Source organism: Vombatus ursinus, unplaced genomic scaffold, assembly GCF_900497805.2.
Source record: "Vombatus ursinus unplaced genomic scaffold, bare-nosed wombat genome assembly UNPS02014768.1, whole genome shotgun sequence".
In the NCBI taxonomy this organism is placed as follows: Eukaryota; Metazoa; Chordata; class Mammalia; order Diprotodontia; family Vombatidae; genus Vombatus; species Vombatus ursinus.
The window spans coordinates 4,369,606-4,383,141 of record NW_020954546.1 but is presented as its reverse complement, the minus strand read 5'-3'; the positions used below and the strand labels follow the sequence as shown (position 1 = coordinate 4,383,141).

The 13,536-nt window shown below is 42.0% G+C and overlaps 1 protein-coding gene across 1 annotated transcript; it reads right to left on the bottom strand.

Moving 5' to 3' along the window:
- Positions 1–5,542: 5,542 nt before the first annotated feature.
- LOC114043431 (protein S100-A11-like) lies at positions 5,543–13,205 on the bottom strand. Its single transcript, XM_027862543.1, has 3 exons — positions 13,093–13,205; positions 8,296–8,454; positions 5,543–5,853 (listed from the first exon to the last, which is right to left on the bottom strand). The coding sequence occupies exons 1-3, from the start codon at positions 13,093–13,095 to the stop codon at positions 5,698–5,700; spliced, it is 318 nt and encodes a 105-aa protein (XP_027718344.1). The 5' UTR covers positions 13,096–13,205; the 3' UTR covers positions 5,543–5,697.
- Between the last annotated feature and the right edge of the window lie 331 nt (positions 13,206–13,536).

Genomic DNA, 13,536 nt, shown 5'->3' with positions numbered 1-13,536 from the left:
TGCTTCCTTTGATTATAATTTAGCACGCGGTTGATGCATTCATAGCTGTGGGGTCACCTAAATGGATGACCTCACTTAGAGTCCTTTAATACTCAGGAACTACTGCACTCTCCTAGAACGCTGGTCTTTAGGCTTTGTCTGTAGAGTCATTTGAACCTCAATGAAGACACTCGATTGGTTTTAGTTCTATAATAGCTCAGAACTCTTGAGTTCAAGAGATTCACCAGCCTCAGCCTCCCCCAATAGCAGGGATTACAGGCATTCTCTACCATGCCCAACCTAAAATTTAATTCTTGAGAATCTTTTCTCCCTCCTGATCTGTCAAGTCTAATATTATGAAGTATCTCAGTTTTCAAATTTGCCTTATTTATTTTCTCTAACATATTCTAGACTCTTTGAAAACAAGACCTGCAACTGTAATCTATTCTCTATAGTACTTTGCACTGCACCTGGAATCCAATTAGTTCCACAATTTTTAATGATGATAATATTGATGAGCCATTAAGAAACTATTCTGTGAGCAAGAGAGAAATAATAGTATCCTCTGTTGTCCTCCTAGGGGATATCTCTAATAGTTTCTTACCTGGGAGAGGTGGAGTGTGTGAAACCAGTCAATATAGTCACTCCAAAGACTGGTTTCTTCAGAGTTCTCCTTGTTGACTGCTCACACTATGGCTGAATCACTCCACAGCTCAAATTCTTAGCAAGCACAGACTTGTTACTCCCTTCCCATCTCTTTCTTTCTTGTGTTTTTTTTTTTTAAACTAGGGAGAGGGTTAAGGGGAGAGTCGGGGGAGATTAGGGAGACTAGAGAGCACGAAAAAAAGCCCATCATATGACTTCTTGCATAGGTGTGGTCCTCTGGCTCCACTTTGCTGGAATTCTCAACACATTTTTCATCAAGTTTGATGGGTGTACAATGGAGCTTACTGTGTGGTGAGCTGAGTGAGGTGAGTCACAGGGACTTCTGATGCATCAATGACAGTTCCTTCCCTCCCCTTGTGGCTTTGGAAAGATAAGATCCACAGAATGGAAAAGAGCCATTGAATCTTTGAACTGGACAGAACATTTGAGAACACCTAGCCTAAATGAGGGCATTTTGAAGCACAAGGGGGTGAAATTAGATCCCAGATCTTGTTACATATCACTGAATTAGGGGTCAGATTTGGATTAGAGCCCAGGTTTCCTAAAATCTCACCTAATCTTTGTCCACCTTATCATGGCTAAAGTTAGGAATGACTACTCAAAGTCGCTGAATAATTCACTGCTTTCCACTAACTCCAATCTAGAGAAATGAATCTTGGCTGATTTTTTTTTCTCCTTATGCATCTCAGGAGCCTTCTCTCCTACTCTCAGATATAGAGCAGGATATGACTACTTGACAAGTCCCGCTCTTCCTTCCTAAACTGCCTGGATAACCGAGCGGCTCTTTTCCCTTCCTTTTGAGATTTAGAGACTCACCTCCTAATTCCTAGTTTCCTTCAAGGTTCTCCTCAAGTGCCATCTTCTACAGGTGGCTTTTTCTGACACCTCCCCTCTCCCTGCCTTCTGAAACTGGTAGATCAAATGAAATAATGTTAGTCAAGCACCTTGCAAAGCTTAAAATGTTATAAAATGCTAGTTATTATTATTATCATTATTATTATTATAATGAGGAGGAAAAAGAAAAGGAGGAAGAGAAGGAGGAAATAGGGGGGAGGAAGGGGAAGAGGAGAAGCAATAGTGCCTTTTCTGTCATCCTGAATCATATTGTAGAAGCAATTAGGTGTCACAGTCCTGGGGTTAGAAAGATTGGAGTTCAAATCCAACTCCTGGCATTTACTAGCTGGGTGACTTTCCAAGGAAGTTGTGAAAATATATAAGATGCTTTGCTACATTAAAGTGCCATATAAATGCTAGCTGTTATTATTTTATCTATTTAGTTTGTATATATTTATAAATGTACATGGCTTTCCCCTCTACTTCCCACCTTTAACTATAATGTAAGCTTCTTGAGGGCAAGGACTGTCTTTATGTCCCCAACCCCCAAGCATGCGACTTGGTACCTAATAGCTGTTTAATAAATGTTTGTTGATTGATTAATTCATTGATTGATTATCTAGGTACCCTGCAGTCAGTGGGAGCACTCAGAGCTCAGCTGAAATTTCTATATTGTCCTTCTTTCTGCTATTCAATAGGACACTTGATCACTGGTGGATTGCCTGAACTAGACCGAAAAACCTAATCTTTGTTTGAAAGTTGTTATGTGGTACTAGAATAGAGTAAATTTGAGAGAATTTGGTTGTCCTCTGTCATGCTGGCAATGGAATGCCCAAGGATTGATCTGTCCTTGCATACCCAAACTGTCACTGTCTCCCAGGCTCAGTCATCCATTATTCCTGAGTGTAGTAATCACTCACTATCGTAGGTTCTTAAATTTTTTTAAAGATTTTATTTATTTTATTTTTAATTTATGAAATGAAACAAGCATTTCCATAATATAATAGAATTTTTAAAAGGTGATTGAACATGAAATTGAAAATCTATTATATAAAACTTGCTATTCCTTTTAAATATATAAAGTTATGTTTATTTCTTTTTTTCTGTCCCCTCCCCGCCCCCCTCCTTAAAGATGGCTAACATTAGACACAAATATGTATATATATATATATTTTTTTTTTTTTTTGCAAAATCATTCTATACATATTTCTATTGATCAGTTCTTTCTCTGGATACAGATGACATCTTCCTTCATATGTCCTTTGTAGTTAATTTGAGTATTTACAAAACTCAAAATGACTTACTCACTCAAAGTTGTTCTTAAAACAATATTGCTGTTACTGTCTACAACATTCTCTTGGTTCTGCTCATTTTGTTCTTCCTTATTTCGTACTAGTCTATCCATGTTTTTCTAAAATCAATGAGCTAATCAGTTCTCATAGGACAGTTGTATTCCATCATGATCATCTACCACAATTGTTCAGCCATTCCCCAATTGACAGGCATTCCCACAATTTCCAGTTCTTTGCCATCACAAAGAGAGCTGCTACAAATATCTTAGAACATATAGGTTCTCTTCCTTTTCACCTAATCATCTTTGGAAATAGACCTAGTAGTGGTATGGCTAGGTCAAAGGGCGTAGGCAGTTTAATAACTCTTTGGGCATGATTCCAGATTAATCTCCAAAATACTTGAATGATTTTCAAAATAGATGGTACCCTGGGGATGATGCCTTAAAACAAGACCTAACATTTTCCAGGTGGACTGGAGAAATGTTGAGTTATCTTTGAGGTGCCTAAGCACCATCATTTTACTACTTTCATGTGCTTTGGAGTAATGGCGCCTTGTTTTCACACATGGCCAACTACTAAGCAACTCAGGAGGTGACTCACAGAATAGTATCTTTTTCTAAGTTGTTATACGTGAAAGAGAATATTTGGTGTGCATGTGTGACTAAGAGGCAGCTACCATTCCTGGAAAACTTCTGGGCCTTCATACTCGAGGGCACTGATCTGTACCAAAGAAATTAAAAACTCACAATGATACACGTTCTCAGAGCCCCACCCTGAAATGTGATCTCTTCCTTGGGCTTGTTTTCTACCCTTTACTGAATCATGGAAGTGGAGAGTGTGAAGGGGCTTTCCTGGACACACTCCACAAGTGGTCATCTAGCCTTTGCTTGAAGACGTTCAAGGTCAGGGAACCCAGCTCTTCCCAATGAAGCCCATTCTATTTTTGGACAGCTCTAATTGGTAGGAAGTTTTTTTTCTGACGTTAAGCCACAGCTTTGCCTCTTTATAAGCCTTATTTTTGCTTTTTGCTTCAACCCATTTTGAGAGAATAATGGAGATAATGCTATAATTTGGGATTGGGTATGAGACCTATATGCTAACATAAATATGTCACTAAAACGATTAATTATTCACATGGGTATTAGCCACAATATTGTTTTTAATCCCAGGTCAGCTTTTCCCACCCTGCTCCTAGGCTATATTTTCCTGCTTGCCTCATCAACGTGGCCTCAGGGTCAGTTTTAACATTAACTTGGATGAAACATAATTGAGAAGGTAAACTAATGCCTTTGTTCCCCTCTCTTCATTAGTTTGGATAATTGAAAGTTGACTTTGTACTCAGGGGTAATATCTAAGCAGGAAGCAGGAAGCATCTTTTACAAGTGTGTGCAAGAAAACACCTCTGTAGAGAATGTCTGTTGTTCAGTTGTTTTTTCAGACACGTCTGACTCTTTGTGACCCCATTTGGAGTTGGTTGGCAAAGATACTAGAGTGGTTTGCCATTTCCTTCTCCAGCTCATTTTTACAGATGAAGAAACTGAGGCAAACAGGGGTAAGTGACTCGTCCAGGGTCACACAGCTAGTAAGGATCTGAGGTCAGATTTGAACTTACGAGTCTTCCTGATTTCAGGCTGGGCACTCTATGCACTGTGTCACCTAGCTGTCCTATTTTAGAGACTAGTTACATATAAAACCTCGCAGAGGAAGCGAGACTTTCCTTAGAGGTGAACCAAATCTTCACTTGTAGTTCTTAGATGCAATTGAGAAGATGAGAAGGTCAGTACCGTGCTGCTAATTGGATAGGTTTTCTCTACGAAGACTTACTGCATATACAAAGAAGAATCAGGTAGGGTCCTCCTCTCTCTACTGTTTCTTGATCAAGAGATGAATTTTCTTTATCCTGGGTCCTCCCTGACCTACAGATACGGACTTTGTTTTCTCACCGAGTCAGGTACACATCTGATACTTTAGGAATGATACAGTTAACACTTGACCTGGCTATTGGGCTTGGTGTTTTAAAAGAGCTTCAGACAGGGACAGAGACACAGAGATGCTAGGCTGCATGGAGATCTGGAGAGAGATGTGCTGGAGAGTGCTGTCTCCATTTGGCATCATGGAAAGAAACAGTTGGTGCCAGAGAGAGAAGAGATGGGGGACGAGAGACAGAGGCAAGGCAGAGATGGAGAGACAGAGACACACAGAGAGAGAGGAAAGGGATTTAGAATATCAGTGAGAGAAGGTGGAAGAGGAGACAGAAGAGAGCCTCACTTGGACCTAGAGAAAGGCCCAGAGGCTATCTGTGTCGCTCCAAAGGTGAAGAAGGAGCAGTAGTGCATCAAGGACAAACTTTCGCTAATAGTGTGAATCATGTGGACTTGTGTAAGCCCAGAGGGAAGCTGGGGATCCTTCAGAAAGGGCAGAATTGTCCTTATTGCGGAGGGGTTCAGTTATGAAACACTTCTTCATCATTTACTGGAGTAATAAAATGTGTATCATATCTGATGTCCTGTTAGCTTAAGAGCTTGTAAAGGTGCCAAGAGCCTTAGAGAGATATTAACTGGATGATGAAGTTCCTAGGGGAGAATCTGGTTAGGGCAAAATGAACCATAGAAATTATTATTGAGAGAAGCTCCCAGATAAACCCAGTCCACCCTGTGGAGAGTCCAATCCCTAACTGACCCATGGGTTACGCTTCTATCAGTTATGATTTGCCCAGATCTTCTTTCACCTCTTGTCCCTGCAGTCACATAGACAATTTCTCAGCTGTGTGCTTATTTTTTAGAAAATCACATTTTATTGCTACAAAGTGAATGGCTTGTATTATAGCCTTGGCTTCTTAGGGGTTCAGTGTGTGACTATGAGGAATGGGTGCACATTTGCTGGTTTGGAGGAAGGGTGTATTTGGAAAATTGGCCGGAACGCCCATTCATATTTTCTTGACGGGCTGGGCACGTGTGAAGGAGGCATGGCAAGCCTCTGCCAAGCCCCCAATTAGATTCAGAAATTCATCAAAAGTTAACTGCCCGTCAGAGTTGAGGTCCAGTTTCTTCATCATGCGGTCCAGAACACCGGGCTCCTGATTCTGCAGAAATGACAAGAGAAAGTTCAGACTTTGTGCCACATTTAACATTTCATGCTAATCTCTTCCTAACTGGACTGAAGATCACGTTTCTTGTCAATATATACGTGCTGGGTCTTTAAAATAAGCCATACTTCAAGAAGAAATGAAGAGAGGGATATTTGACTGAGATAAGCTGGATCCTTACTCAGAGAAACAGAAGGTTAGGGTGGACAAATACAGAACAGAGCCTGGGAAAAGTGAATGAAATGTAGTTATTGCCACATTGGAATATATTTCCTTTATGTTCCTGTGTCTTCTATGTGAATAGTATCCTAACTCAACCCTTCCTATATCCCATATATAAAATTCAATAGGGATAAATGTAAAGTTTCACTTGAGTTCAAAGGATCAATTTCCTAAGTAATAGGGTGGGGGAGGCATGGTGAGAGAGCAGTTCTACTGAAGTTCTGGGAGTTTCAGTAGACTGAAAACTCATTATGAGTCAGTGGTGTGATGTGGTAGTCAAAATAAAAAAGCTAACATGATCTTGGGCTACAATAAGAGAAGCATTAGGGTTAGAAAATAAGGAGGCAGTAGTTCTGTTGTACTCTGCCTTCAAACCTTGAGTATGGTATTCAGTTCAAGACACTGCTTTTAAAGGACACCGTTAAGTCGGAGAGGGCAACTAGGTGGCGCCATAGTGCATAGAGTGCCAGGCCTGGAGTCAGAAAGACGGGTCTTACTGAGTTCAAATCCAGCTTCGGACACTTACTAGCTGTGTGACCCTGGGGCAAGTCACTTCCCCCTGTTTGCCTCGGTTTCCTCATCTGCAAAATGAGCTGGAGAAGGAAATGGCAAACCACTCCAGTATCTTTGCTAAGAAAACTCCAAATGAGGTCACAAAGTCAGACATGACTGAACAACAACAAACTGGAAAGCATCTGGAGGATGGCACACAGGATGGCAAGAGCCCTCAAGTTCATGTCATATGGGGATTAATTGAAGGAACAAGAGATATTTAGCTTGAAGGATAGAAGATTGGGGGTGGGCTTGGGTATGATATCTGGGTTTAAGTTTTTGAAGGGCTGTAATATGGAAGAGGGGTTAGGCTTGTACAGTTTGGTCTCCTAGGAGTAATGGGTTGAAGTGACAAAGAGGTGAATTTTGGCTTGATGGAGACTTCCTAACAATTAGAGCCATCCAAAAGTGGAATTTCATGCTTTGAGAGGCTGGAGTGGGTCACCCTTCATTGGAGATGGCTAAGCAGAGTCTGGATACCCACTTGTCAGGTATGTTAAAGTGGGTATTCCTTTTGGGTATGGTTGGCCTGGATGGCCATTGGAGTCTCTCCCAATTGTAAAATTCTGTGATTCTATCATTCCTCCACAAAATATGGTGGAATCATAGACTTTCAGAGTTGGAAGGGATCTCAGAGGTCATCTACCCACAAATTCCCTATATCAATGCTAGTTGTCACCTCCTTTGCTGGAGTCACATAGCCAGTGTGTTTTAGGGATGGGACCTAGACGCAGTTCCTCTTGACTCCATGGCCATCTCTGAACCCACCTACAATATCCCCCAACAAATGGTCATCTAGCTTCTGCCTGAAGACCTTCACTGATAGGGAGCTAGCTCGTTACACTTGGATGTAGCCCCTTCCATTTCTACATAGTTCTAATTGCTATAAAATTTTTCTTTATGATGGGCAGAAACTTATCTTCTTGCCTCTATGACTTTCACTCTATTGGTTTTGATTCTACCCTCAAGAGCCAAGTAGACTAGGTGGAATCTGACATATGGCAGCCCTCAATATATTTGAGAATGATGATGTCCCTTCTTAGTTTTCCTTTTTCCAGGCTAAAAATCCCCGGCTTCTTTTAACCATTCTTTCAATGAGATGGTTTTGACTTTCCCACCATCTTGGGTTCCCTGTTCTTGATGAGCTTTGGAATGAAAATGTCTCTTCTGAAAAGTGGAACACAGAAATGAATTCTATATGATGGGTGTGGTCTGACTAAGAAAAAATATTGTAAGACTGTCACTATTCTTTGTTTTGGTTCTGAACTTTTCCATTCATGAAACCCGAGAACCCATTAGCCATTTCAGCCACCACCCCACCCCACCCATATGTGGTCAGTCCACTAAACCTCTCCAGGCTTTTTCACATAAACTGCTTTCTAGCTCCATCTCTCTCCACCCATCTCATACTTGTACAGTTGGTTTTTTGAACCCAAGTGTAGGGACTTTTATTTCCCACCATTAAATTTCCTCCTATTAGCTTCAGGCTAGCATTTAGGCTTAGTGGGATCTTTTTGGACCCTGATCCTGTCAGTCAAGGTGTCTGTTGTCTCTCCAAACCCAGTGAGTAGCTTGGCTACTGGAGGAAGGCTATCATTACCAGTCTGCTGTGTTCATTCAGTGATCAAAGCTGTAGGTGGAAGGTTATGGGCTCTTCTCCATTACCTGTGTGAAGGAAGGAAGCTCTGCATTCATGAAGGCCAGGAACTCGGTCTTGGAGAGGGTGTTTCGGGAGTTAGTTATCTCCCGACCAGCATACTTCTGGAAAACAGCTATCAAGGACTCAATGCATCTCTCTGTTTCAGTGGGGGTGATTTTTTTGGCCTTTGGAAAGGAAACAAGAGATATAGATTACAATCAGCAAGACTAAAATCTGGGATAAGAAGCATATAGGGGACAATCTCATCTTTTCGATTGGAGTGAGGAGTATATTTTGGTGTAAAAGGTTACACTAGTTTTCCTGTGGATAGGACCTTCTGCAGGAACCTTTGGGTCTAGGTTGAATCAAATCATATTATGTATGTCCTCTGTCCCATTTTCTCTGACCCCCATATGTAGTTCACATTTAAATAGCGCTTTGAAGTGGGTACCATGAGATAGGTAGCACAAGCATTATTATTCCCATTTTATAGACGAGGAAGGTCAAAGAGATTGTGACTTGTCCAGAGTCACATAGCTATTAACTGTTTTAGCCAAGTACTTGGAAGATTGTTTCACAAAAAAAAGATTTAGGCTTGTTCTGCTTGGTTCTAGAGAACAAAACAAATTACAAACCAGTATAAATTCCAAAGAGGCTAATTTGTGCACACAAGGAAAAGTTTCCTAATGGCTGGAGTTATCCAAAGTAGAAAGCTTAGGGAGAGGTGGTGAGTTTATCCTACTCTCCCACTTCCCAGTGCCTTAACCCTTTACTTTCACATATAACTTAACAGGGTCAGTAAGAGAGGTCGAAGGTATGAGCTGTAACTTTATTTTTTGAAGAGTTTGGAGCTATATCTAAGTAAGAAAGAGTATTTGATTTAGATTCAGAGGACCTTCTAATTAAGACCCAAGTTCTGCCCCTTATTAGCAGGGTAACTTTGTGAAAGTCTTCTGTGCCTCAGTTTCCCATTTTGTAAATGATCCCATGATTATAAGGGCTCATAAATCTGAAAGAATCATGGATTACTTAAAGATTCAATAACCTCTACTGCTCTTCCCACCAAGTGTAGCACGGACACTTTCCCACTACAGAATTCTTCAGAGATTTCTGCTAGGGGAGCAGGGCAGGGAGCAGAAATCCAAAGGAGTGAGGACTTACTTGGTTGGGCTTTCCCCAACTCTGCAGCTTTTTTAAAGGACTTAAGGGGCCACTAGGTGGAGCCATAGTGCATAGAGTGCCAGGCCTGGAGTCAGAAAGACTCATCTTCCTGAGTTCAGATGTGGCCTCAGACACTGACTAGTTGTGTGATCCTGGGCAAGTCACTTCACCCTGTTTGCCTCAGTTTCCTCATCTGTAAAACAATCTGGAGAAGGAAATGGCAAATTGCCAAGAGAACCTCAAATGGGATCACAAAGAGTCAGATATGACTGAAAAACAACTCAATAACAATTAAAGGGACTCAACCAGAGAAAACCTCAAGGTTTAGGTCTTAGTGTCCACTAATAATTCGTTATCTATAACGATGATAATTATGATGGTTACTTTCGTGGCCTAGAGGCTGCCCAGAGCCTAGAACCAGAAAACTTTCACGTATTCACTTAGTTTCAGGGTCGGGGAAGCTTTTCTTGATCTTCTCTCAGCGGTTTCTGCTCTCTCCCTTTCTTGCTCCCAAATTACTTTGTATTTATTTATCTGTGTACATGTCATAACACCACTTCCTTCCTCCTCAGCCCTAACAGAATGTAATGTCTTTGAAGTAGGAACAGGGTGCAACAGGGCGGTGCCTTGTCCACAGTAGGCAGGAGTATGGGCCTTGTCGAGTCAACTGAAGAGAGAACAGGCTCCCATGTCTCCTCCAGAGAGAATATTGTGGGAAGGAAGTGGGTCAGTGGTGTCAATAGTCCTGGCTCTGTTTTCTAGTAGGTAGAACCCCTGATTTGGATCCAGAGACAGGGATGAATCCTGGCTCTGCTACTTTCTATTCTCTGGGCCTAAAATGAGGAGTCGTGGATGGCACGGAACTCCAGGCTCATGAGTTTAGAGTTGGAAGAGACTTAAATGTTACGTATTCCAATCCCTATATTTTAAAGGCTAAGAACCCAAGGCTTAGTGACTTGCTCAGGTCACTTAAGAATAAACAGCAAATTGAAAGGTAGGTCTTGGAACTCTAAATTGTTCCCCCTTTCCATTATCCCATGGAGCTGGAGTCCAGATGAGCTCTCTCTCTCTTCGTCTCTGTCTGTCTCTCTCTTTCTCTCTCTCTCCCTCTCCTTCATTTTCACCTCTGTATGACCCAAGTCCCCTTAGTTCTTCCCAAGATCCTGAGCTGGGGGGGGGGGCCACCACAGCTCAGATCTGCCTTAAATCTCCTGGCTCAGGTGTTGGATAAATTCTCTTCCCCATCTAGTTGACACAAGACAAAGTTGGAATTCTTTCTAAAGATACTTTCACTAAGAATAAGAAGAACAAAAACAAAACAAAGAAAAAATTAACAGAAAATAAAATAATTCCTGAACACAGAAGCAGACGAGGTTCCAGAGCTCTCTTTTCATACCCTAACTCTACCAGAGCCATTGTCTTTTCATCTGGACTAACAGAATGAAGGACACACGTGGCCCAGGGAGGGGCTCAGGGCAGGGCTCAATGAGTCACTGATTGTTAGGCTGCCTTTAAGCTGTGAGGCCTCAGAATTCCTTTTTGTTTCCCACAGCTGCTTCTACCTCTTTTCTCAGCTGTCCCACCAGATTCCAAAGTATTTTTCCCACTTTACTTCCTGCTTCCCCCAACACACCCTCCCTCCCCACCCCCATCCCCATGAGCTTTGTAGGGGAACGTTGTAATTTAAAGTATTTTTCCCTGAAAGCTCTAGAGGGTCAGGTGGAGACAATTATAGCCTTTGTGCTCTTTTTTTCCCCTTAAAGTTTCCAGAGGAAAAGATTGAGAAAGAAGAAAGGAGGAAAGGGGAGAAAGGAGAGATTGCTTCAAAATTAAATAAGCCTGGTGTGCCAGCAAGAGCACTGGATTTGGAGCCAGGGGACCTGGGTTCAAATCCTGGCTCTTCTATCTGCTTGGCCACAGGCAAGTCCCATCCTTCATGGACTTCATCAATCATCTAACCTCTCTGGGAGGGGGTTAGACTTGGGGACCTCGAGAGTCCTTCCCAACTCGAAATCTATGATCTTAATGCAGATAGAATCATTTGTGTGCTTGTGACAGGGAGATGGAGGAAAGATCGACCATTTGTTCTCTCTAAGCAAGGTTTAAAGGATTACAGGTTGGCTCACCACAGGCTTTGAGCCTGTCACACATGTGACAACTTAGCACTACATAACATCCATGAACTATGGGGAGTGGCACTGTTTTCTGGCACCAAATGTGTGTTTGTGAAAAGTAATTTTAAGGGAGGGAAATACTGGGAAATGAAGGTGAGAAAAGATAGCAATACATTTTGCTAAAAAGGAAAAAAAAAGCAAAGTCATGTTAAAAAGTGTCCCCCCCAAAGAGTGTTCCTAGTAGTGTTTATCTTTCTGCTTCACTTAGTGTGTCTATCTACATTGCCAATTTCCTGGTCTAATCTCTGAAAACGAGAATGGTACCAAGGAGAAAGAGAAATTCTATTTAAAGGGGGGAGGGTGTGGCATACAGGAAAGTTGCCTGCTGAAAAAAATCACTCCGAGAAAACCAACCTACCCTCAGATATCGGAAAGGAAATTTATTTTAGAGAATGAAAATAAGAAAGGAGAACATAAATCTAGGTAAGGGTGCAACCAGCAGAGGTGGGAGAAGTTTGGGTTAGGGAAGGGATATGTCTAGATCAAGGTTTCCCAATATGGGGTGTGTGTAACCTCAGGATATGAGAGGCTTGTCAAGGGGACACAGGGAATATTTGGTAAATAATTTATCACATTGAAATTAATTAATCTGTTTTATTTCTTATGTCCTTATGCATGGTAAACTCTGGAATTTTCTTTCATATTGAATAGGGAGAATGGCTTATTGAAGGTCAAAATGCAGGAGGATCAAAAAAAAAAAAAGGATGAGAACCTTTGGCCTGGACTCAAGTGAGAAAGGCTGAAAGGGGGAAGGGGTTAAAAGAGGGATAAAGGAGAGTTTGGAATTGGGGCTCCTCCCACATTTTGGCCGTGGTTAGGCTTAGCAACAGTATTTGGTTTCAGGGTTTTTCTCCTTTGGCAGTTTTCCAGGCCTTAACTGAAACTCCGTTTCTCCCTCAGGATTCAGAAGATCAAGTCCTGAATTTTCCCTTTTTTGGGGGGGAACACACTCAGGTCTCTGGGCTTCCCTAGCCCCAGCCCCCCAAACCCTCTTTCTTTCTGTGGGCTTTGCTTGGCTCTTCCCAGCCTCTTTCGTGTATGTAGACCTGCCTTGGGGCCCCTCAGATATAGAAAGGAAATCACAGTAATTATTTTCATTCCAAGCTTAATATTAATGAATGCCCAGGACCCAAGAGCGATGAGGAGGTAGCCAACTTCACCTTTGATCCCTTGCCAGGGAAATTTTTTTTATCTTGTACAAAGTGCCCAGTACTACTCGGAGAGTAGAGAGAGAAAGCTTTCCCTTCCCCCTCATTCTCATTTTTAATGAGAAGGTTGAAATCCCACAGCCAGGCCCTTGTGATGGATATGAATGTAGGTCTCCTTTGCCCAGCCTCCCCACCCCTCAAGCCGAGCGAGTAGCTTTCTTTTTGCCTTTTCCTGCCACGAGAGCAGATAAATGAAAGTTGATATTCCAGAAACCTGTGGGAAACTACATTGTTGCTTTTGAGTTAAGAGGAAGACAGAAGAAAAAAAAATGTACTTTACCATTGTTGAGGGAGGAGGAGAATCTGGAAGCCTCTCTAGAGAGTAGCGTCGGAGAGCAAGCAGACGCTGCAAGCAACGGATTTGTGGGGCTCGGAACTTATCTCTGCACGACCAACGCCCCTTTCGCTTGGGTTACATTGCTCAGGAGTTAGTCAGACAGCCCCTTTCCTCTGGTTGGTCCAAACGATTTCCTGCAGATCCGAACGTGTCTGTACTCTGCTAAGCACATAGCTGCACCTAAAGCGCGCGCACACACGCACACCCCATTCAGAAAGGCTTTTATTATTATTATTTGGCTTACCTTCTTTTGGAGGGATCTCTCTCCCCTTAGGAAAAAGACTCCTAGGACTTTTATTATTTTGTTTTCTTTTTTTTTTCTTTAAACTGAAGTCATGTCTAAAAGGGGCATGGTCTTTGGGAGTTGTTCCTCTGAAGTCAACCCCA

What these genes read in the sequence shown, in the direction of transcription:
- LOC114043431 (XM_027862543.1), bottom strand. An exon ending in AGCTTCCTTCCTTCACACAG is followed by an intron (nt 5,854 to 8,295) that starts GTAATGGAGAAG and finishes TCATTTCTGCAG; the next exon opens with AATCAGGAGCCCGGTGTTCT.